At 36.2% G+C, this 26125-nt stretch overlaps 1 protein-coding gene across 12 annotated transcripts in view; it reads left to right on the top strand.

The window, feature by feature from the left end:
• Window positions 1–20667, top strand: part of RNF38 (ring finger protein 38) — a 202084-nt gene extending 181417 nt beyond the window's left edge. For 11 of the 12 annotated variants that reach the window (XM_021004515.2, XM_078153033.1, XM_021004518.2 and 8 more), the window contains 7 exons: window positions 192–362; window positions 4095–4256; window positions 7992–8098; window positions 9767–9851; window positions 12307–12428; window positions 12926–13025; window positions 17136–20667. In XM_021004515.2, the coding sequence (XP_020860174.2) occupies window positions 192–362; window positions 4095–4256; window positions 7992–8098; window positions 9767–9851; window positions 12307–12428; window positions 12926–13025; window positions 17136–17198 (810 nt within the window). In that variant the 3' untranslated portion in view covers window positions 17199–20667. The remainder of the gene's footprint in view (window positions 1–191; window positions 363–4094; window positions 4257–7991; window positions 8099–9766; window positions 9852–12306; window positions 12429–12925; window positions 13026–17135) is intronic. The other variant, XM_021004519.2, reaches the window with a different exon arrangement.
• Window positions 20668–26125: the final 5458 nt, after the last annotated feature.

Genomic DNA, 26125 nt, shown 5'->3' with positions numbered 1-26125 from the left:
AATTAATAGCATGCTCTGAATTTTCCTCATTTGTTTTATTTCACTATTAATTTTACCTATTAAAGGTATTTTGGTAGTTTACCCATTTTCTTTGATAGAGACATTTTATTTTTTGTATACTTTCAAATAAATCATAGAATATCCTGCCATTATTAAGAACAAAAAATAAATTAATGTCTTTTTTCTTACAGATGCTTCAGGCGTGTTCAGTTCAGCACTTACCAGTACCATATGCTGCATTCCCACCTCTTATTTCTAGTGACCCATTTCTTTTACATCCACCTCACCTTTCTCCACATCATCCTCCTCATTTGCCACCACCTGGCCAGTTTGTCCCCTTCCAAACACAGCAATCACGATCGGTATGTATATGCTTTTATTCTTTTGGGTATAAATTTGCTTGAAAATTTAAGTCCAGATTTGCTAATTGTCTGTAGAACAAAGATGCATGTACCTGATAACTGAATTTTTTGTACTATAAAAAAAGAACCTATATTCTACAATAGAGATTTGGCGTGAATTAATGCATATTAACTTGAAATTAATTGCGAGTTCCTGCTTTATATATTAATGATGTATTATAATTTTGTTTGGCTATTCTTTTGTTTCAGTCTCAGGAAAAATAAACTGAAAAAATAAAATGCTGGGGAAAAAAACCAAAACTAAAAAAAGTAAACTGAAATAAAAATCCTTTTGGAGTTTGGGGGCAGGAATTAGTTTTAAGATAGTAAGCCTTAGATTGAATGGAATATGTGGAAGCTCCTTTTGAATATTGACTTCTCTTTTTCCTTTAATATTCCCAGCTTCCTTAAAGGTCTGAGTTTGAGCTATTTAGCTCCTATGACCTTTAGCAAATCACCTTTAACACTATTTCCTTCAGTTTGACTTTGATCCTGTTGTCTCCAACCATTTCTTTTGACTTTCATCCCTTCGCTGTAATATTGAGTGTCTTCTTCTCTACTGGTTCTTTTCTCTACTCTCTACAAACACTCCTAAGTCTTCCCCATTTTTAAAAAGTCCTTGCTAGATCTTCTCATATATATCTCCTTCCTTTCTTGGGTAAATTCTGGGGCAGGGGATTGGGGGGGGGGTGTTACATTTGATGCCTCTACTTCCTCTCTCAACTCTTACCATTTAAAACTGCAACTGCATGTCTCCAGAGTTGCCATTGATCTCTAAACTGCCAAATCTGATGCTGTTTTTTAATATTCAAGAAATATTCTTAATATTCTTAGTCTCTCAGCATTTGACTCTGCTGACCACTCTCTCCTTCTGGATACTCTCTCTTCTCTCACTATTCTTGTTAGTGCTCTCTTTAGATTTTTCTCTTGCCTTTTTTTCTCAGGTTCCTTTGCTGACTTTTTCATCCATGTCATGCCCGATAACTGGGCGTTAACCCACGGTGCTGTCCTGAGCTATCTTCTCTCCATCCTGTGTCTGTTGGTGATCTCATCCACCCCTACGGGTTTGAGTATCATCACTATGCAGTTGGTTCCTAAATCTCTGTATCCAGCCCTAGTTTCTATCCAGAGCTTCAGGCCCACATCACGAGCTCCCCATTAGACATTGAATACTAGATGTCTTATCAGTACCTCAAATTCAGTGTGTCCAGATCAGAATTCCTCAAATCTGCCCCCCCTCCAAGCTTACTGTTATTGTCAAGGGTGCTCACATTCTTGATTCCTCAATCTCTGTAGTCTGTTACTAAATGTCATTTCTTTGTCCATAACATTTCTTATATACATGCCATTTTCTCTCCTCAGTCACCAGCCTGATTCAGGTCTTTCTCACTTCTCTTCCCAGACGCCTAATTGACTTCCCTGCCTCAAACCTCTCTTCACACCAATCTATCCTTCATACAGCTGCCGGTTTTCCTGAAGGCTGATCATGATTCTCTTCTCTCTCTCCCCCTCTCTCTCTCTCTCCCCCCCCTCCTTCCCCCCCTCCCCCCCTCTTCCCCCTCTCTCTCCCCTCCCTCCCCCTCTCTCCCCCACTCTCCCCCCCCTCCCTCCCCCCCCTACCCCCTTCCCTCTCCTCCCTTCCTCCCCTCCCCCCCAACTCTAATGTCTTCTTATTACTTTAGGATCAAATGTAACTCCTTACTTAGATAGTTGAAGGCCTTTACAACCTGGCCTCTGTTTGTGTTTGCAGATTTCCTACATGTATTCTCTTTCACACACCTGCTTGTTTGCCACTATTGGCCTATTAGCTTTTCATTGCCTATGATGTGCCACATCCCTTCTCTCTGCCCTCTTACTCTCTTCCCCCATGCCTAGAATGTACCCCCTTCTTCTCCACCTTGTGGAATCTCTGGCTTCTTTCAAGACTCAGCACAAATGCTGCTGACTACAAGAGGCTTCTTTTACTCCCCTCTTTCCTCTACTACCTCCAACACAAGGTAGTAGTTATCTTCTATCCACTCAGTATGTCTCTTGGATATCCTTATATATGTATATGTTGTCTCCTCCATTAGAACATAAATGTTTTGAGGTCAGGAACTGTTTTTGCCTTTTCTGTGCATTCCCAGCATTTAGTACAGCTTAGTGTACTGCCTGAAATATAGTAAATGCTTCTTGATTGATTAGGTTTAAATCGAGATAATAACTGTCCTCTCCGTCTCTTAGGTGTTTATAATAACCAAGTCTTCCTTTTTTCGGGGATGTGAGGAATAGGTTCAAATATAATGTAAATCCACAGATGATCCAAAAACTTTATTTCAGCCATTAGTTTTGTTGGCATCTACCCAGTCATGGGCAGCTATATGGCAGGGACCGGATTAAGAGTTGTTAACCTGGCTGTTTTGGTAGATTGTGGAGTATGATGTAGTTAGTCATGGGGCTATGGCTTGGCAATCAGTAACTCTGTGTGGTTGGGGAGCAGGGACATATGTGAGTTTCATGTATTCAGGAGGGAGGTGGTCAGAATGTGAGTCCCAGGATTGATATCTGAGGGAAAGGCAGGTAGCAGTTTTTAAGTAAACTATCCATAATCTGCAGCCAAGAAATTAGGTGAAGCAACGGAGATCGGGCAGAGATTGAATCTAAGCATTGGGGTAGAAGACTATCCTGGGCCTCTGCATATTCCATATGAACAGTAGTGTTGTGACCATTAACTGTAGCAGGTTACCTGTCCTCATTCATGGTCTCTTTCATCCTGCTGCATCCAGGCGCAGTAGCAGGTGAGTGCTAGGTACCTAGAGCAAGGCAGCAATGACCTTGGATGTGGCAAAAGACTAAACTGTTAGAATCTTTCTCCTTAGCAAGTTTTTATTTATCTTCTTTTTTTTTTTTAAAGAACTAAGATATGTAAAAATAGAAGTAGCCCTCAGTTTACAGAATTTCATTTTACAGAGAGCCCAGCTAAAAAAGAACCCTTATGTATTCAGAAGAAATCACCATATGGATTTTTTTTCTTCAAATGAAGACTTATTTAAAATAGCATGCTGTTTGGGTTGGAGTGAGGAAAGACTTGTGCCTGAAAACTCAGAGCAATTTATTCCTTATAAAAGATATGAAAATGGCTGAAAATTGGAGCCAGTTACAATAAAAACTTTATTTTGATTTCCAGTATTTCTATAATCACAATGTCAATAATTGATATTTCTGTGTAGTAGATAAACATATCTTGTCCTGTTTCTTGGCTTAAAAAATCATAATGTATATTCTACTAATTGATGTATTGTATTTACATGTTTTAAGTGGCTGAAAATCATGAGTATGTCAAAGGATTGTGAAACAGAAGCAATTTTAAGCAGTGTGAATATCCTACAATGCTCTTTTCTTCCTTTATGTAAAAAAGGATTCAAGTAATAAAAGTAGTTTAACTTTTGAGGTCCTGAGTCGTAGAAATGTATAACAACACCTTTTGCTTTGTATATTATTTTCAAGTTAGTAAAAGTCTATAGCAAAGTTTAGTGTGCTCTGTATTTTCACTTAATGTTTCAGAATGGTGTTGTTGGCAGAAGATTCATGGTCTGAAATAGCAAAACTATTGCGCAAAGATTTGTTTCAAATCGTAAGCTGAAAGTGATCCCAATTTGTCTGAATGTGGAAATAAAGTTTATTTTGTGTGTGTGTGTGTGTATGTTTAATCAGCCATTACAAAGGATAGAAAATGAAGTCGAACTTTTGGGAGAACACCTTCCTGTAGGAGGCTTTACTTATCCTGCATCAGCCCATCCTCCAACATTACCTCCATCAGCCCCTCTCCAGTTCTTAACACATGATCCTTTGCACCAGGAGGTATCTTTTGGAGTAGTAAGTTTCATTTTTTATTCACATTACTTTTAGTAGTTTTAGTAATTTTTAAAGTAATTTTGCCACTATGTATATTTTTTCATTGCAGTAGTTAATATCTTATAGTAAAATAATGTAGGTTTTTTTTGAAATAATTGTTTCACATGGAATACTACTATTATTATTTAATCTAAAGCCAAACGTGACTTATTTAAGCCATTATTTTATTTCTATTTTTTTTTTGTTCTACCACGTGACAAAAGTTTAAATAGTGATAGCTATGGCTAAACAGGTTAAAATTTTTTTCATTTAAGGAATTTTTTTCTGAATACAACATATTAAATTATGTAATTTATTTTATGCAGGTCTTATTTGTACATTCTACACATAAATTTTTTTCCCCATTGTATTTTTTCTAAAGTTTATTGTTTGGCTTGAAAATGAACAAAAATAGGGATACAATGGGAGTAACTAATGATGTGTTAAAAATGATATTTTAAAATTCATTAATGTTTGCTTTTTCTGTTTAACTTCAGGTGAATAATTGGGTGGTCAGTTCCATTTAAAACTAAAAAGTAAAAGCAATAAAATCAAAAGAACGCAACAATGCTGCTTTAAAAAATAGACAAAAAGACATTTCACAAAAACAAATTATTTAAGGGGCAGCTAAGTGGCCCAGCGGATATAGCTCTGGCCTTGGGGTCGGGAGGACCTGAGTTCAAATCTGGTCTCAGACACATAACACTAGCTGTGTGACCTTGGACAAGTCACTTAACCCCGATTGCCTCACCAAAAAGAAAAAAAAATTAAATCAAAAACAAATTATTTAGTCAGGAATTTGTTGGAATTAAATTTCAGAATGGCCTTTTTTGTTGTTGTTCTTGGCTTTAATGTTATAACATGTGACAGGTCTTTTTTGTTAACCAGGTGTGTACCCTAACCTTTGTAGTCTTCAATCATAAAATCAGGATTTTCAAGGGGTGCTTCTATACCATTCAGTCACAATTGGGTACACCAGTTCTCACTTCCACAGAAAGGAACCTGGGGGTTGAACCAAGGGACCTCTAAGGTCTCTTCCACCTCCAAATCTATTATTCCATGAAGAGGTATGAGAATGTCGTATATCTTGTCAGATATAGGTGCTTAGTCTGTTGGTTTTGCTTAATTGTTTCCTTTGTTGGGAGGGTGGATTCATTGTGTATTTTAAAGACATTTTCTTTTCTTAAAAAAAGGGGGAGAGGAGAAAGAAAATAGGGACATAGAGCATGTATTCTTCACTGCTGATTCTTAGGTGTTTGAGGGACCAAATTGAAAATATTTGCTAAGGCCGTCACTTTGAAATTCCATCCTTTTTCACCTTCCTTAACATAGATATACACACATATTAAGCCTTCTCTCCAGAACATAACATAGCCATGCCAGCCTTTCCTGCTTTTGACATTTCAGTTCTGCAATTATAAGTCTCTTGTTGTCTGTCTCTACTTAGATGCACAACACAAGCATCTCTGACTCAACATGTCCAAAACTGAACTTCCCCCTAGACTAGCTGATCCGCTTGAGTTTATTCACTATGTTAACGGTGGCACTGATCTTCTAGTCTGTTAAAATAACATTCATCACTTTACTCTTACATTTCATCACATATCTTAAGTATTAGTGTTTTAAGAGAAATGTGATTCTTCCTTCAAACATGTGATTTTAGAAAGTTTGCTGTATTCTCTAAGTCTCAGGATCATTCTCTCAGAATTGAAAGGGATACCAGAGTCCAACCTATACATGAACAAAATTAAGCTTTGGACATACCTATAAAGGCTCCTCCTGCTTCTCCTGACATATTTCCAGTGAGGGACCCACTACTTCCTTCTGAGGCATCTCATTCCATTTTTGGGTTAATTCTAATTATTAGAAAGTTTATCCCCAAATAAAATCTAAGTCGTCTTCCTTGCTACTTCTGCTGGTTTCTCCTGGTTCTGCTCTGTGAGGCCAATGAAAATAGTTGTGTTGTGTTTTGTTTTGTTTTTGATGCCTTTCATCAAAGTCTTCTACTCCAGGCTAAACATCCCTAATTCCAGATTAGGAAAACCTGTGTTCAAAACCACACCTTAGACACATACTAGCTTTGAGACCCTGGGAATTCAGTTATCCTTTCTGAGTCTCATTTTCATCCTATGTAAAATGAGGATAATAATGCAGTGAACTAGGTACCATTGTGAAGATCAGATAAGATAATGTGTGTAATGCTCTTAGCAAATCTTATATGAGCTGTTGGTGATTGTTGTGATTCCTTCTCAAAGAGGATCATGACATCAGGGAGCTGATGCTATAATGTGCAAGTGAATTGAATTTAAGTGAGGAAGAACTGCAAAGACACCAGCCTCACTTTCTCCTCCAGAGCCATCTGGGTCCAGTGGTCAGATATAGATCAGGACAACTGGAGATTGCACTGAATGCAGTGGGGACCTTGGCCTTTTCAAGCTAAGGACTCAGTTTGTTTGAGTTAATGACAATTCAGTGATTAAGGCTTATTAGAAATGAGACAGAGGGGGCAGCGAGGTGGCACAGTGGATACAGCATGGGTCCTGAAGTCAGGAGGACCTGAGTTTAAATCTGGCCTCAGACCAAACACTTGGCACTTACCAGCTGTGTGACCCTGGGCAAATAACTTAACCCCAATTGCCTAAAAAAAAGAAAGAAAGAAATGAGGCATTCCCACCTCCAAAAAAAATCTGTCTTGGAGGGGAAGACCCTCAGGGTTTCTGGCCAAAATCTAAACAATTATTATTTACATTTATTCTGAGCCAGTCAGGGCTCAAACAGTAACAAGTAGGGCTTGGCCTGGGACCTATTGTTTGCCAATCAATGAAGGACTGAGTGATTTGGACTTAAAGCTGGTCTCTGATAAAATAATATATGTAAAGCTTTTAGCAAATCTTATATATGAGCTGTTAGTATTATTATCATTAAGATGATCATTCTGTGGTATGAGCTTAAAACTCTTTACTTTGCTGTCCAGTTTATCAATGTCTTCCTTAAACTGTAAACAGTAATCCAGATATGAGCTGGTCCTAGTAGCATTTTTACGAACTTCTTAGTCCTGAACCCTGTAATCACTTAGTGCATCTTACACCACCGAAATTACTTTGGCTGTTCTCTCACACCATTGACTCGTAGGAAATTTGCAGTCTTTTACAGTTGAACTGTTCTGCCCCATACTATATTTGTGAAGGTGACTTTTGAACCCAAGGTTAAACTTTACTCTCATCCTTATTAAATTTCTTTTTCAAAAAAAGTGCTGATTTGTTACGTATTGAGCCAATTTTTTTTCCCAAAGGCTAGAATGAAAGTTGGTGGAAAAACTGGATTTGATGTTCAAAAATTTGCTTGAGGGATAATCTTTAGCTTTCAGAAAATGAATAACAATGAAAGCCTAATTGCATAATGGGTAGATCATCCTTGGAGTCAGCCCCAGGACAACCTAAATTTCAGTGCCATCTCTGACACATGCTGGCTTTGTGATCCTGGGCAAATCACTTAACTTCTCATTTTCTTCAGGCAACTCTATGCAGATTGTCATTGGTAGAGGGACATTTCCTCCTCAGGAGTTTCCTATAGCAATAAATCACAAGCTTGTCTTTTCCCCAAGAAAACTTCTAAAAGTTTTTTTTCTTAAATGAATGTTACATTAACATGACAGGTTAGTCAAGTGCACAGGCAAATAACATATTTTTGCATTTTTGTTTTTGCTTTTTCTTACAGCCTTATCCTCCTTTTATGCCTCGAAGACTCACAGGACGTAGTAGATATCGATCCCAGCAGCCAATACCACCTCCCCCTTATCATCCCAGCCTCCTGCCATATGTACTGTAAGTTCTATTTCAATTCTATTAATGTTTTCCCCTGGTTATTAGACATTTATTGCTTTTATATGATAGTTCTACATACACACACACCCTGTAAAATTTAATATATTGATGTGTATTTTAGGGGTATTTCATATTCAGAATGTTTTGTTTTATTTTCAAGAAGTATAAAGCAAAAAAAAAAAGATAGCAAGATACAAGGATAATTCAATTTCAAGAACATTTTTCAAGTACCTATTATGTACAAGGTGCCAAAAACAAAAATAAATAGTTTCTATTGAATAGTTTCTATCCTCAAAGAATTTACATCCTTCTGTGAGGACTAGATTTGTACCAGGAAAATAAATTTATAAGCCAGCAGGTGTCAAAGAAGACAGGAGACAATAGAAGGAAAGATTCAAAATGAGGTTTTGTTTTTGTTAAACCTATACCCATCACTGCTTCTGGTTACTCTGTTGTTCCTGCTTCTCTTAGGAGAAAGAAGAGTAGCCTCTGTCAGTGAGACTTAGAGAAATCCCTTCTAAAGGATTCTTAAATTCCCAATATCTCTCAATTTTCCATTAGTTTGATATCTTTTGTAAATATATTCTTTTGTCACTGAAAGAGCCATTCTACTTTGAAACCCTTTTTTTTACAGTTAATTTTTAATTCTCTTTGGAGGTTGAATTTTTTTTATATCTAATACCTCATGTTGTAATGGTTTTAGAAGAAAAGATGTGAAAACAAATTAACTTGGGCTAGTTTAATGAAAGGAACCTTCCTTGACAATGTATGTGCAATCATTTAGAGAGTTTTCTTTGTTTTAGAGAATTAATAAAATTAGTTAACACATCTCAAAATCAGCATTTTGGAGCTGGAAGACTACTTAGTTTTTAAAGTGTCAAATTCTTTAAAGGTAACAATTCATATTTATTTTTCTTCTTGAGATAATAGTAGAGCTACTTATTTACTGGTGGCACAGTTTTTTTTCTTTCCAAGCCACTATGATGTATGAGATATAAATATCCAATGCAAAGAAAATTTAAAATGACAAAAAATTGGAATAGAATAGCTCCTATAAATGCATAGAGATGCCCTTAGAAGGGACCTGCACGTTGGAATTCCATGTCTGTAAAAATAGACATCAGTGTCTCATGCCAAAATCTTATTAGGGACTTGACAAATTAAAACTATGTAAATGACAGTGTCTGTTAAGCTATTGATACAGTTATTAAAGCAGAGGAACATGAAATATAAACCCTAGAGTACCAAATATTTCTTTCTGGCCACCATGCTTGACCTCTCTTGTTTTACCCACTACAACTAAAATGATTTTGCTCCACTTTGTTCCTGCAATCTGCTGCTCTGATGCCCTTCATATCAAATGTTCTGGCAGTATGCTTCAGGGATAATTCTGTCTGTTTATTCTTCTCTTCCACCATACCTCATCCCACATTCCTTTTTCCACTTAAGTTTGCTTGCCCAAGCTATCCCACCACCAAAATGCATTATTCTCTTTATTTACCTTGCCATTTGTGGTCAGCCTTTTCTAGAAAGCAGATTTTTGTGAACCTCAACCTTTCTCAAACACAGCAAAACAGTCCTCCTTAATTCCACTCCACTCCCAGTATTCAGTGAGCTTTTAAATATGTTAAGTAGTAAAACTTAAATTTTTCATTGTCTTTCTTGTAGATCAATGCTTCCAGTGCCACCTGCAATCGGTCCAGCCTTCAGCTTTGAATTGGATGTAGAAGATGGAGAAGTAGAAAATTATGAGGTTGGTAAATAATTTTTAAATCAACTTTGGGAATAATAAATCAGTATATTCCAAATGTTCTTCTGTAAAGAAGAGAAAGATGTTTATTCTTATAATAATAGTTAAAATGTATATAGTGCTTTTAAGGTTTTCAGAGCACTTAAGTTATATTCCGTTTGATCCTTATATTAACCCTGTGAAAGTTGGTTATTACTATTTTACACATGAGGAAACTGAGGCTCAGAGGGGCCAAGTCACTTATACAGGATTACACAGCTAGTAATTAACTGGGGCAGGATTTGAACTCGTGTTCTCCTGAGTTCAAAATCAGTAATCTCTCTCCTAAGTCATACTTTCTCTTTAACAAGGACTAAATTCTATTTGTGTAGAATAATTTTACTACTCCAGGTACAATCCAAAATAGAAAAAACACTTCTATTGTGATAAATATGTTTATTTCAAACATATTTACTAATCTTGCTTTTCAGAAGTTTAAGTTATTACATAAATGCGTACAGCACATTCTTTGGAAATAGCTAGTCATCTCTTTAGTGAGACCACTTTAAAATGCTGCCTAACTAAATGATTAAACAACTATTTAACATATTTCCAACCTGGGGTTGTTCAGTTCACTAGGGAAGTTGAAGTTGAACTGCAACTCCCTGGTTATTCAGAGGCCATTGAGTGTATACTCTGTTGTTTTTGCAAACTCGTTACTTTTCTTTCAATATGAGTGTTGAGTTTTTTTAGAGTTCAGTGATTATTTGCTTTGGAGAATTCAAGTTAGGATTCTCCTTGCTTGTGCCATATGTATTTTTGCTACTTTATTTGTAGCAGATTGCCCAATGTAATGCCCTAAAAAATATTTCTGATTCCTTAGATTCACTGTCTAGCTTCTTTTTTCATTATCTTCTGGCATCCTAGTTAATTTTTGTACTTATTACTGTTTCTTCCAAATCTCTATTGTTTTATTTTAACATGTACATTATCTTTTCAGTTTTATTGCTTTCCTAGATTTTTTCTTCAATTTTATTTTTATTACCTATTGATCTTTCTTCGATTTCATTAATTTTGTTATTTGTAGCTTCCATAGGTATGACTAGATATTGGACAGTGTTTTGCAGTTTCCCTGGTTGTTGTGTTTCTCTTGTGTTAGTCTTTTTAAAATTCTGGTATTAAGGTGCATTTGTTATCCAACTTCATTTTTCCTTTTGTACTTCTATCCCATCCATTGTTGCTTCAGCTTGGATTTCTGTATCCCTTGAGGCCTTGCCATGTTGCATAAGTTAGCTCCTTATTAATTTGTAATTTTTAAACATTACTTTTAATGCTTATTTTTATGACATTACCAATAGTACCTGCTATCTTTTACTGCTGTGTAGGGTAAAGAAGGTCAGGGATTCTCTAGGTTTCTGTAATGTGAAGTGGGTGTAGGTAGGCTCCACCTTTCTTTTCAGGCCTGGTTCCTGGGGACTTGAGTTCCGGTGAGCCATAGAAGACAGGAACTTTGCTTTCTTTTAAGTTACATCATTTTGGGTATATTTTCAGTAGCCCTACATCTCATCAAAAGGCTTTCTAGGAAGCAAATATAAATTTTTTTCTTGATAAATTTCCCTGTTGCAAAGAAAGAGATTTATAATCATGTTGATCATTCTTTGTCATTAATATTAAGGCCATTGTAGTTGTTAATTTTTTTAAAGTACTCACCAAGGACTAGTTGTGAAGGTTTGGTGAGTAGAACTATCTTTGTGTCAGGTATTATTGTTCACCTCTTCTTGGCTTTCCCTAACATCAGCAATGTCAGCATACAGTGAGTTGTGCTAAGGAAGAGAAAGGAAGAGAAGTCGGCATTGGAACTTTTTTTAAGTATTATTGATAATGCCTTTTGCTTTGTATTCCATAGTTGTTTCCTAATATTCCCAGCCCCTAGAATTTCTCCCATCCATCCCATAATTTTTTTTAGTGACAGCCTGCAGAACCACCTTTTTCCCTTTTTGGTTGTCTACCTAAGTCACTGTCTGTGGAACCCTGCTTCAGAAGCATTTGAGTAGATAAATGTAATAAAAAGCAAAGTGGGACAGCTAGGTGGCACAGTGGGTAGAGCACGGCCCTAGACTAAGGAGGACCTGAGTTCAAGGTAGGCCTCAGACACTTATTAGCTGTGTGATCATGGGCAAGTCACTTATCCCTGATTGCAAAGTTAATTTTGCAGATGAATAAATAAAAGGCAGCGAAGTTATACATCTTTAATTTATGCAGATGAGTGGCAGTGGAGGTGAGGTGAATTTTGATGGTACTTTGGGGGATAGGGTGTGGTTTAAATCAAGTATCTAGCTGAGTCTTCTAGACTTCCCTTCCTCACACCATTCCAACCCCCATGATAAAGTATATTTGATAGAGAAGACACAAAAGTGGCTAATACCAAAATCATAAGTAGAATTTTCAAATGAATAAAATATCCCTCCTGAATTTACAGGCATTACTAAATCTGGCAGAACGACTGGGAGAAGCTAAGCCACGTGGATTAACAAAAGCAGATATTGAACAGCTTCCATCTTACCGGTTCAATCCTAACAACCACCAGTCAGAACAGACTTTGTAAGTGTTTAACTGTTGGTTAAGTCTATGTCGAGCATAGGTTTTTTATCTTTTGAGTTTGGATTTGAGATTTGGAAACTAAATGCTCTTTTTCATTTATTTCACATTCCATATCTTTAACTCTAAAAGTTTCACAGATACATAAAAGATTGATAATATGCTTCTTTACTGTAGTAATCTCTTTGAAGAAGCACCTGTGGGGTATTCAAGTAGAAATTATTTTATGTTTGCTCATTTTATGATTTTTTAAATTAAAAAACAACTTTATAGTATAACACAAGATTTCTTAAACTTTGTTCAGTTTTGCATGTTAATTTCAGGTTAATTGTTTATTAATAATTTCAGTTTAAGCTTGTAATTTAGGAGGAAATGTGATAGGATTCTTATATATAGTATATGACAATTTCTAAAATGTCTACAGATACAAGAAGACAAAAAAACCCCTAAATATGATCTTACTTAGATAACATTATTCCATTGTTTTGTTTTCTCTTTAGGTGCGTAGTATGCATGTGTGATTTTGAGTCAAGGCAGCTACTTAGAGTCTTACCCTGTAACCACGAGTTCCATGCCAAGTGTGTTGATAAATGGCTTAAGGTAAAGTAGAGGTTTCTATTAGATAAATTTTGGCATATGCTTTTGTTTTATCCTCACCATAAATGTAACAGGTTCCCCAAAGCTCATATGTTGAGATTTATTTTTTATGGAGAATATTATGTGGTAGAAGTCCAGAGGGACATGCTTTAGAAGAAGCACATAAGGAACATTCCAAAATATTACAAAGGCTTGTTCCAAAAGTATAAGCAAGTGAAGAGTAACTGAAAAAGTACTTCTTAGATAGCTGTCATAGAATCTGAGTTGGAAGGAGCCCCCACAGCCATCTGGTTTAGGGGTCAGCAAACTAGGCCTGAGGGCCAAATCCAACCTGTACGCTGTTGTATCTCCCATAACTAGGAATGGTTTTTATATAAAATGAAAAAAATCATTCTTGACTTGAGGACCATATAAAAACAGGTGCAGGTCATAATTTGCCAGCCTCTGATTTATTCCAGCCTGTGCCTACACAAGAATTCCCTCTGTGATGTATCTGACAATTAGGTCACCCAAGCTATACTTGAAGAATTCCGGTGAGGGGGAACCAAAGGTAATCCATTCCACTTTCAGATGGCTAGTTGTTAGGAATATTTTCCTTACATCAAGCTTCAATCTCATTCTTCTGTTGTTCATGGATCTGCTTTCAAAGGTGGTTGGTTGTAGGCTTGAATCTAATGCCAGCACCCTCTTTATTCAGATTTGATGTGTTGGAATGGAATAAGATACCCCAAGTCACTAAACATTTAACAAAGGTTTTATAACTTCTTAGTTTCTCTATATGTGATCCTTCCTTGTCTCCCTCTGAAAACACATCTGGTCTGTAAGTCTTCAGGATGTGATAGCTCCCATAGTCTTAGATTCCATGTGGCTAGCACTTGTTTTGCCTCTGGATGACCAGGAAGCTGTGTCAGGGAAGCCAGGGCCTATCAGGTCCTAGGCTTGCTGGTGTAAGAGCTGGAGAAAGAAGCTAAGGACAATCAGGTCCCTAGGATAGCTTTATTTTCTCTTAGATAAAGCCTCGTCATGTTGTAGGTGGGAGGAAAGAAACACTGGTTCCTGTCACAGGGGCCAAACAGAGCATGAATAATCCCTCTTCCACATATCAGCCCTTCAGATACTTAGAAATGGATATCACTTCCCATTCTAAGGCTTATCTTCTGATTCAACATCCCCAGCTTTCTTAAACTGATTTTCATATGATGTAGACTTAAGACTGTTCCATAATTGAGCACAACACTTCATATGTGGTCTGGCCAGGGCAGAGTACAATGCAACAGTAATTTCCTTAATCCTATTTACTACATATACCTCTCTTAATGCAACATGGCATCTGTTTAGCTTTTCAGACTGTCATTTCTTACTATTGAGTCATGTTGAATTTGCAGTATACTAAAATCATCCAGTCATTTATAGATGAACTGGTATGTCTTCTCCACTTCACACTTGTGAAATTGATGGGGGGGGTTTTTAACTTAAGTATAAAACTTTTATTTATCCTTATTATATTTCATCTTACTATGTATGACTCAGCTGTTTAGTCCAGGGGTAGGGAACCTGCAGCCTCAAGGCCACATGTGGCCTTCTAGATCCTTTGGTGAAGCCTTTGACTGAGTCCAATCCTTTTATTAAGAGGATTTGTTCTATGAAGTTTGGATTCAGTCAGAGGGCTGAACTTGAGGACATAGAGGGCCACATGTGGCCTTGAGGACGTAGGTTCTCTGCCCCTCTTCTAGCCTGTTCAGGTACTTCTAAATCCTGATTATCATCTATCCAACTATGTATCCTAGGTTGTCCTGTGCAGATGTAATAAGCATATCATCCATGCCTTTATTCCAGTCATTGTTAACAAACACAAATCCCTGGATCAGCACCCTTGGAGACTTCCTTATAACATTTAACGATTGAAGATTTTAGTGTTTTTCAGCCAATTCCAAAGCTACCCACTTATTCAGTATATAGCATTATCCAGTCCAGATCTATCCATTTTGTTCAAAAGAAGCATGTAAAACTTTGTTGAACGCTTTGCTAAAACCTAGGCCAAATGTGTAACATTTTTTGATTTACTAATGTAATACTCAAATGGATCTGACTTCTTTGACTCAGGGGTTCCCTTTACAATGCAGATTATAACCCATCTATGCTTGTCTATCCTTTGCCTCTTGTCCATGTCTTCTCAAAAGTTCACCAGACGAGGTCCACTTACTGTGCTGAAGGCATTCCTCACTTTCCCCCAACATCATGAGGGTTTACCAATGGAGCATTCTGACTGTTCACCTTTGCATCTTTCATTCTTACCACATCTTCTGTAGCTCCTGGATACCATCTTTTATTCTTGTTTAGCTACTAGATATACTTTGTAGGGTATCTATCCAAGTGCATATGGAAATCTAAGCAATAGACCTTCTTTAGGTACTTATGTGCCCACACACTCTAAATTCTTTCTGTCTAGTCCATCCCCCATCCATTGAGAAGGCAAGCAGTACGATGCTTATTATACACATATAGACATCTAATGAATATTTACTTAACTGAATAAATTAGTATAGTCCATGGATCCAAAGCAAGGTCACCAGCTTTAAGTGTTGTTATTTCTTGAGAATGACACCAGCTCCATTAGGCTAAATATGTGTAAAACCACCACCCCACAGATAACTTCACCCATGCAGAAGAGAAAGCCGAAATTAATGGTGTACATAATATGTGATCTAAACATATTTATCAACTGCTTTGCCCAGATAGAAACTGTTCCACACAAAATTTCAAAATTTCCACTAGATGTCACTCTGTCGTATTTCACCAAAAAAAATTGCCCTAAGATATATCCACTTTTGATTCAGTTCCAAAATTTGTTTAAGTCAAAATTAAGAGATTTTCTGTTAAAGGCAACTGTTAAAAAAAAAATCAGAGGCCATGAAGAAAGAAAAGGCAATTTCAGTTAGGCTAGAGTTGTAATGAGTTGTTTTTTATAAAATGGAGACTATAATCACATAAATTCTATTCAGTAATTAAAATTTTAAAAATGTATATATTCCAGTTTTGTACAGTTATAGCCACTTAAGGGGAAGAAAATAAGGGTGGTAAATAGAAGTAAAATTCATATACTAGATTTCTCTCTTTGTCATTCTGTCCTTGTAGCATATTATTGACACGAATTTCTATATTAAGAAGCAGTTAGTCAGTTTTCTTATTTTAAATTTCAGAGTGTTTTTTTTTAACTTGAATAGTTTATTTTACTCATGAAAATCTGAAAGAGTTGACTAGGTAGGAAGGTTTGTTAACTTTGCTTTAAAAATTTATGTTGAAACCTTGAAAAATACAGAATTACAGGTTTAGAGGAGGAAGGATCAGTTCTTCATCTAGTCTTCTCTCTTTTATAACTGAGAAAACAATACCAGAATGGTGAAGTGAATTGTCCAAAGTCATATGGGTAGTAAGTAGCAGAGTCAGGATTTAAATACAAGACCAACTGAGTATAATGCACATAAAAAATACTTTGCAAACATGTCATATACAAAACCTAGATTTTATTATCTAATGCCAGATCAGATGGTTTTTTTCCATTATGCCTTGCTGCCTCAGTCAGTTTGTGTAACTGTCAGGCTGAAAGACTTTTTGATCAAAAGCTAAGTATAGCCTTTTATTATTTTTTGAAATATTGCCTGATTTTATTCCATACCACCTAAAGATTATACTTAACTGTGTCCATGCCAAATGTTCCTCAACCTAATCTAAAAATAATTCACTTTTATATTTAGCTTTACAAGTTTATAAGAGCCAATATTATCTTTCTCCAGTTTGTGTATGAGAAAACTGAGGCACATTAGGAATAAGTGACCTGTCCACTGTCATTTAGCTAGTATGTGTCAGGATTTTAAACCCGTCTTTTTTTTTGTTTGTTTGGTTGGTTTTTTATTCTAAAAATGTTCTTTATTATACTGATTCTCCCAAGCTGAATTAACTTTATTTTGATGATTTGGATACAAAATGGAAGCATCTTTTAAACTATCTTCATTTTAATAATGAACGTAATAATGGAAAGAAATGTTTTTCTTTGAATAAATATGTTTTCTAAATCACAACTCATTCAAGTGTTATTTTACCTTCATCTTACAGGCAAATCGTACCTGCCCAATTTGTCGAGCTGACGCATCAGAAGTGCACCGTGATTCAGAATGACCAATCTAAGAGCACAAATTTAGTTTGGGTGTTCCTCATCACATGTATATATATATATGGACTCTCCATTGAATTTACCTGTGTGGCTTCCAAGCCTTCCCCTTACCAAAAAGGTCAATGGACCTTTCTTTGCACTGTGTGATTTAATTAATTATAAATCTTACAATTAGTTGTCACAATTATGGGATTGTTATACTAACAGTGTGATTGGAACTCCAAAGACTTTTTCTTTAGCTTAATTTTGTGTGTGCACTAACATTCCCTGGTTTTTGTGTGATCATTCCGAGTGTTGCTGCAAGATTACTGTGGACATGATCTTAGCATGTGCTTTTATAAAGAGTGGTAGCTCCAAACAATATAGCAATCTACCTTATATAGAGCCTTCAGAAACTGTGAGTGGAAATGAATGAAATGTATGAGTCTAATGGTAATATATCCATGTATGTGTGCAAGTATGCAAGTATTTGTGTGAGGGTGTGGTAGCATAATGTATGTGTGAGATCCTATATACCAGCATGTACTGAGAATGTGTGTAGTGTTAATTATGCTGCAGTGTATAATCTTGTGTATTATTTAAGCAGTACTAGTACTGTACACTGGTTTCTTTCCTTGTGTTTGCTGTGCACACTGAATGCTAAGGGTGCATCAATTATAAGCATTTAATATTCTCTCTCCCAATTCCCTCCCCATATAATTAATATGATACAAAGACCATTTTATTCTTCAGGTGGCTGGTATACTGTCACTTTTTTGGTGGTTTCAACTCTGGCCACTTATAGAAAAAGTGTACCAGGACCTAATTTTTAGATTCTCTTATGAAAGTGAATTTTAAAATGTCAGGCTTGCTGTTTCCTTTTAGAAGGGTGCAATATCACATAATCATTTAGCAGTAGTAACATGTTCAATCAGTTATTTGAATGTTGATTATGTTCCTGTCTCCTTAACATTTCCAGTCAGCTTGTTAAATAAAGTACCTGTGCTTTTTTTTTAAATGGTTAGATTTTTACTTTTGTGAAGATACTTCAATAATTTGTCACTAAGGATATCCCCAGTCCCATGCAGTCCCACCTCCTGAAATTTGGCATTAGCCTTCACCAGAATCTTAATTTGTGTTAACCAGCTCAAACCTGGATTCCTGGCATGTATTCCTTGTTGAATAGTGCTAGCAGAATTAAGTTATGAGGAAATAACATTGATCTTCCTATAAAGTATTTTAAACTAAAATTCTGATTCTGAACTTAGTCTGGCTAGTTCTCTTTTGGAGAGTACCATTTCCCATCTTAACTTGTGCTGTATGGATAGACTCCCTAATGAGAGCCCTGCTTTTTTTCTTAGTCAGACCTGGGGTTGGGGATGTGTTGGGTTTTTGTTGTTTTTTTTTTTTCCTTGCATGAATGAGTAAAGTGTAATACAATCAGTGTCCAGGATGTTAGCAGTATAAAAGAGGATTCCGTTCTTGGATTAGAACATAATGCTGTGAAAAAGGAGTTAACCTCCCTTCAATTGACCTGAATAATGTTATAGTTGCGGTTTTGAATAAACTGATTCACTTACCATAGCTCAGATTGCTTTAGGCTGTTTTTCAGTAACAGAATTAGGTTGAAAAAGTTAAGTTTCTTGAATCCCTCTGCTTCTTGTCTTAGGTGAACGTTGTCACTTTGGTTGCAGCACCTGAGCAGCACACTTAGTTAGCCGTCTTGTCCCAGCTTTAAGTTCCTTGTGTCATAACTTTGGATGCTTCAGATGCCATTCAGCTTTAGTGTCGTTTGTTTTTTTGGTTTTTTTGGTTTTTTTTTTTTTTTCAGACAGTGTTATTGCTACCACCATGCTGCTTTGCCCTCTTTTGAAGGCTCTACAGACTAATCGCAACATGAAGTTGAGTAACGTAAAACAAGCACAATTTTGCCCATTTTTCAAACGCTGTTGACTCCTACCTAGTTAAAACAAGAAGATAGAATTATAGAACTTTTTGGTCTGCTCATATTTGTCAGATCATAAGAGCACTAATGAAATAAAACAATGATTAAAAAATATACAGCGTACTATTTTTTAAACTGTTATAGACCCCTCCCCAAAAATGTGGTAGAGTGGAATTATTGACACAACCAACCACAAACCAATTAAATCATGTATAGTTAATCTTTATTTTTTTAAAATAAGGAAATCATGTTTAAAATTGCATATGCCACACATCTTATACATAGACTCTTTTATATAGCTGCAAAAAAAATCTTTTTATCTGTACAGATCTAACAATAACACAACTACACTCAGTATTCACTTTATTGAAGCATGCAAATAAAGCACTTTTTCTAATTTAGATAGAAATACATAATTAACAAGGCACATTGTACTAATATTTAGATAAACTAGTACCTTTTTTTTTCCTTGAACTTAAGAATTCTTGTCAAAATGTCCCTTTTTCAGTGAAGTTCTGTGAAGCAGTTGACAGTTGAGGGGGCAGTAAGGACTAATTTGGTAAAATACTGAATTTAATTGTTGCACTCTTGTAGCTGATCTGAAATTTTAAACAAATTATTATTTGCATGGGACTCTTGGAGATGTGTGCAGATTTATTTCATGTGGTTAAATGTGTTTAAAGCACACATGTATGTGTTCTGAACCAGCTCAGGCTAGCTACACTGAACCTCCCCTGTTGTGGCTGACAAAAGGGGAAAGGAAGGGGTTTCATGCTCAGTTGTTACTGCCATTGGGTTAATGCGCACTTATGTGTCTGACTCCACATCCTGTAGTGGTAATGCACAGTAACAGAATCCAATACGACATTTCTGTTTATTGCCTTTCCCCTCTTTCCTTCCAAAAATGAAGATGATTGGCTTTACCATCTTAGCTCTGCTGTATTGTTGCATGAATTGTCAACTTTATTTGATTATTTTTGAAAGAGAGATGTCAAGGCCTCCAGATATCAAAATCTCATTTTCTTACTGAAAGTTTTTGAAGCAAAATGGGGGAAATGTGTAAGTATGTTTAGGTTTTATATGATCTCTTAACTGTGATTTGTTAAAGCTCTTAAAATTTAGGCCTCTTGTAAATACTTTGGATGGGATCTACCAACTCAGTTTCATATTAGGAAAACATTTTTGATGGAGATATCTTTGGGCCGCCATTAAAACGGTTTTTATTTTTCTTTTGGTACATTCAGTTACCTCATTTTGCTATTTGTTTCAAATTTGCTAATGATTATGAAAGCTTATGAGTTTTATTTGTTGAGTCTTTTCCTCATCGTACTCTATTGTATCATTTAATGTAGTTTTAAATGTATTATAAATAACCTGTAACCAAATCATTTGAAGGCTTGATAAATTTTTAACAAAATTTGTACATTTTTTATGAAAGTTATTAGTAATGCTTTACTAAGTAGTGCAATGAATTTTTATTTTTAATCCCTGTGCCCTATTTTGGAGTTGAGAGGGTTGTTCAGTAATAAATGTATGATGTATACTTAGAATTTCTTGTCATTCTTACTGGGTTTGTATTTGGGTATGTAAGCGGCTTACACTCGGAGCCCCCAAATTTTATGTTTTTATAAATGTCTTAGTGTTTGGAAGATACATAGTATACTCTTTCAGTCACTGAATTGAACTGAAGTACAGAACACAGGGTATCCCAAAAATCTTAGTGCAGCTTTAAGCCATTAAGGCTTTTTATAAAGCAATTGTTAAAACTTTCAGCCGCACTATGATTTCAGGGATACCCTCTACAGTATATGCCTCTTTTTAGAACAATACATCAACCATGGCTGAAAAGCATCACCAATAATAGCCTTGGGCTGGGTGTACATACATAACAAAAGTGCTTATCAGGCCTCTTTAAAAAAAGAAAAAAGGACTGCCTGGTTCTCCATTTTGGGGATCATCTAGACATGTGTTTGTGTTTCTGTTTTATGTGCTGCCAGCAGAGATGGCACAGGAAAACACCTGGGGATGTCAGAATTACTAATGTTTCATCAGCCAGAATTGCTGTTCTCTAATGGGTTTTTTTGTTCATTTTGTTTTCTCAGTAACTCAAGGGGGAAGGGAGTTAATTTTCTTCTTTTGCCCCAACTACATGGAATTCTTTTTTTCAGACTGGTTTCTTCACACCTCTCCCAGCTTCTCCCCAGTAAATATTACTTTTTCCTCTACTTGCATGCTTATCTCCTTGATTATATGAATTGTTTCAGAAGCAGTTTGTGCTCATCTAAAACAATATGGAATGGATATACGAAGAAGAGTTGGAATAAAATAAGTCACGCTTAATTTTCTCTTCTTCTTTGGATATCCTGGGGGAGAAAAGCAACCTGTGTTGAAATTGATGCCTTTAACAAGTGGCTGTCAGGCAAAATAGACCAACAAGTCATGAACTAGATTCCTTAGAGATTCTGCAGAGCATGGATAGGCCCTGAATGCTTTCTGCCTGCTTTGGGTCATGAATAATCCAAAGGGAGGAATGAGAATTTTTCGCCCAAGTAAACCCCCTGACAGATATCCTAAAATAAAATTGGAAAATGGATCCTCCTTCCTTGTCACTTGTTTTTTTACTTCATTTCATGGCTTTTATATGATCTCACCTTCCCCATTAAACTTCATTAATGGTTCTGATTATAAAAGTATCTGCTTCCAAAATGTTTTTCTTCAAAACAATGTGATTCCCTCTTTGCAGCGGAGAATAAAGTTCTTGTAGTTTATTTGGTTTTTAAAATGTGAATGTTTTTGTAACCTAATTAACAGATCATATGGTGGTCCATATGAAAAAATCTGAGTTTGAGTATTATACCTGCAGAATTATAATTTCATAACTAGACCTTAGAGATAATTTAGTTTAAGCCCTCATATTCCAAATGAGAATGCTTAGGTTCTAAAAGACTGTGACTCTCCTCATATCATATAACTAGTAAATTGCAGAACCAGGAATTTGAACCTTGATCAAGCGATAAAGTTTTAATAATTAAATATAAAGAAATTGATATTTTAGCAGGTCTTTTGACTCCAAAACCCAGTTCTGTTCCTCAGTAGTTATTTTTAGTAATGGCTTAAAATTATCACAAAATGACTGCCTTCTTTATTAAGCATTGCTTACATTTGTATAAGGCTTTGTAGTTTACAAAGCACTTCCCTCACAATAACCTTGAAGAAAGAGGCATAAATTTTTTTATTCCTATTTTACATATTTAAAAGAGAAAAGCTTCATAGATCATGGTGAATGGATATGTAGCCTCTCATATCAGTACAGTCCCATCAGTGTCATCCTATCTCCCTGACCACTTTGTCTTCTGGAACCCCCCCTGTCGTTGTGAACAAATTGTCGTTTTGTCTTAGACCTGTACCTTTTCCCCTCTTCCCCATTTCTCAGTACACATTCTGTATTTACATGGGTTTGTTATTTTCCCCCCAGTAGAATGCAAGCTCCTTGAGGACAGAAATTATTTAATTTTTGTCTTTGAATCCCTAGCCCCTGACACACAGTAGAAACTTCATCAATGCTGTAGCAGATTTAGAACCCAAACCTTTTGAATGCAAGGCAGGGGCAGTTTCCATTACCCTATACAGCTTCTCAGTGGAATGATGGATTCAATTTAAAAAGGTATGTAATGGTTTTTTTCATTAGCTTTTGCTTTACTTTTGTTGGTCTAATGGAGTTAAACACATGCCTCAATGCCTCAAAAGCTTTGCTTTTTGTTTTAAGATATCTTCAACATCCTCAAACCACTAATCTTAGTTAGCTTTCTGGTAGCTGGTTAAATGAGGATAGTGATAGTACTTTTGTATATCTACTATCTTAAGCTTAAAAACAAAATAAAACCCCCTGGCAGCAATTTGGAGGGAATATAGGATCATTTGTTAGGAATAAAAAGAAAAGAGGGACCCTTCAGTCTATTCTAGAGCAATTACCCATGCCTTTTCTATATTTTCATAATAATTCTGTTGTGGGGCGGGGAGAGACATCATAGAAAAGACCATCTTATAAAAACTTGTCTTTTCAAGAAAAAACTCCAATGGGTTTAAAAGCAACTATGGCAGGAAGACTTACTGTTACTCCCAATAAGGTGAAGAGCAAGGCTTTTCAGACTATTTCAGGTTCTGTGGAAATATTTTACGAAGATAAATTGTTTTATATGTGAAAATTTTTTCATATTTTAAATCTTTGGGAATATATTGTTTCCAAAACCAGTTCCTTTCTCTTACTCCATCTCCAAATTACATTCTCATCTTTACCATCTAGCAGTGCACTTCTTCAATCTAACAATTCAGCTGGGCTTGTCCAGAAACTAAATGATACAAGTATTACCACCTGTAGGCATAAAATTGATTATATCCATTTATCAGAGAAGGAACAAAACAAAAATAGACAAATTTTACTGCAATTTCAATCTCCAGCTTTTATTAATATCTTTACCCTAATATGCTAATGTTACTATTTCTGGCTTCCCCATTGCCCTTTAATATAGATCAGTGACTTCATTGTGAAATTGGTTTTATTTCCAATTGTTCATACATAGTCATTAAAATTTGGCTATATGATGAATAGCCTTTTTTGTTTTTTGTGAGGCAATTGGGGTTAAGTGACTTGCCCGGGGTCACACAGCTAATAGGTATCAAGTGTCGGAGGTCGGATTTGAACTCAGGTCCTCATGACTCTAAGGCTGGAGCTCTATCCACTGTGCCACCTAGGTGCCCCTTGAATAGTCTATTTTTAAAAATTGTATATGTAGGTAGATGCACTTCAAAAAGTTTTCAAGCCTATCTAGAAATAGTATATCAGACCTGTAACTAAGAAATTTAACTGCTTGCATCCTCTCAAATGTTTTAGAATCATTGATTTAAAAATGAGAGGTTTTAAAAGATCATGGAGGCAAATCATTCACTTTACAAAGGAGGAAAGTCAGGTCCAGAGCAAATAACTTACCCAGGGTCACAGAGCTAGCAAGTAGCCAAGTTCAGAATTTAAAGCTAAGTCCTTTGAATCCCAAATCGTATTTTGGGGTTTTTTGTTAGTTTTGCCACCTTTTTGTAATGTCACCCTTGCAAGAGCTAGGTCCCTTGCTTGTACATAAATGTCTTCTGAGCCTATGCAATGGAAAGTTTTTGACAGTGCCGGTCAAGGCTATATAGACAGTGGATTGACAACCTTGGGTTAAATCCACCAAAAAAACGGTTAAAGGGACCCGTTAATTAAAATTAATGCCAAGACCAGGGTTTTCCAGAGGACTTCATTGAGGCATGCATTTAACTCCATTAGACCAACAAACAAGTTCCCTGGAGCCTCTCTTCCCCTTACTGGAGGCAAGAATAACCCAAATAGAAATCTTGTCCTTCAGCCGAACTGAGTGACTCTGAGGCGGGGACTTAGGTTGGAACAAAGGCTCTTGCTTTACTTGATTATTTGATCAGGAAAGAGAAGTGCTCAGAGACTGAGGTGTGACATTAAAGTGGCTAGCAAGTTAACAATTTTGTTAATAAGCCTCTACTATGGGGTTCAACAGGAGAAAGTCAAGGTGAGGTTTCACAAGCTACATCTTGTTCTTTTGGAAGTGAGGTTGTCAGATTGCAAGTTTTAATGCTTTTCTAGCCCTTGGGTATTTTATGTATGCTTTGAAAGATCTTCCATCCCCACTGGAGACCCTAACACCTTTAAGGTATTGTCTCTGGAAGTTTTAAGTATTGCTTCCTAAGTGATACAGGTCATTACAGACACAGTGGATGTAGATGTATATCCCAAACCCACTTAATATTACTTTGACTCTAATTAGATCAGGGATCGGTGAAAATGGGTGCTAACTCCGAAAGATACATTCATTGTGATCTTAATTAAGATGTACACAACTAAAATATAAGATAGGATATAATTGTGCACCGTGGTTCTGAGGAACACCGTGTTCTGAGGAAAGAGAAATCGCTTCGGCTTCAGGAACTTGAGAAGGCAGCCTTGAGAACTGGGGAGCAAAATCCATCAATTTCTGGGGCCTCTAACCCCGTAGCTTCTCCCTTAGATGCTAAACCCAACTCCCTACAGCAAGTCATAATAGCATTTATAAGGTGCTTAATATTTGCAAAGCACTTTGGGTGTTATCTCATTTTATCCTCACACCAACTCTGTAAGGTACTATTTAATCCTCATTTTGCAAGGAAATTGAGGTAACTTGCCTGGAGTCACTCAATCTGAGGCAGAATTTTAATTTGCATCCTTCCAACTCCAAGGTCAAGCCATCCAGTGTGCCACAAAGCTACCTTAGTGCTACAAACGGGATTGACCTCTGCTCCTGTTAACCACAGTATCCATATAGTTAATCTCCCTTCAGATCAGACTACCTTATACACCAAAGGTTAATTCAAATTAACACACTTAAATTTGTAATTGCCACCAGTTATACATATGGGTCAGAAAATAACATCTACATTCCTGTCATCTCAAAATTAGCCACAAAAATTTTGAGTTATAGACAAGATTGTTGGTCCAAACTAAGAGAGAAGGGGAAGGAAATAAAAAATTTATTAAGTGCCTACTGTGTGCCAGAGACTATAGTAAGCACTTCAGAATGAAATAACTCAGTTGGTCCCCACAACAACCCTGAAAGATAGGTACTATTATCATTTTACAGTTGAGGAAACTGAGGCAGAACTCAGCCTGTTCAGAATTTCATCTTTCTTCTCTCCCACTCCTCCCCATCACACTCTACTTCCTGTCTTATTGCTGTCAAAAGTTGCCCCCCAGCAACTGTAGTAAACAATAATTTCATGACAAAAGTAGACATTTGTCTTTTCCTTGAAGTAAAGTGAAGCAGGAATTTACCATGTAGGTCCTTATGTCAGGATTAAGGCAACAAATTCAACTGTGGTTTTACATAGGTATAAAAACAAATATTTTTAAAGGGCTAATTGCTGCATTAATTTTTAGTTGGGAAAGGGAAGGGAATAAACATTAAGTGC

This window comes from Phascolarctos cinereus, unplaced genomic scaffold (assembly GCF_003287225.1).
Source record: "Phascolarctos cinereus isolate Bilbo 61053 unplaced genomic scaffold, phaCin_HiC Scaffold_4;HRSCAF=312, whole genome shotgun sequence".
In the NCBI taxonomy this organism is placed as follows: Eukaryota; Metazoa; Chordata; class Mammalia; order Diprotodontia; family Phascolarctidae; genus Phascolarctos; species Phascolarctos cinereus.
Note: the sequence above shows the minus strand (reverse complement) of the source record. Positions and strands in the feature narration are given on the sequence as shown.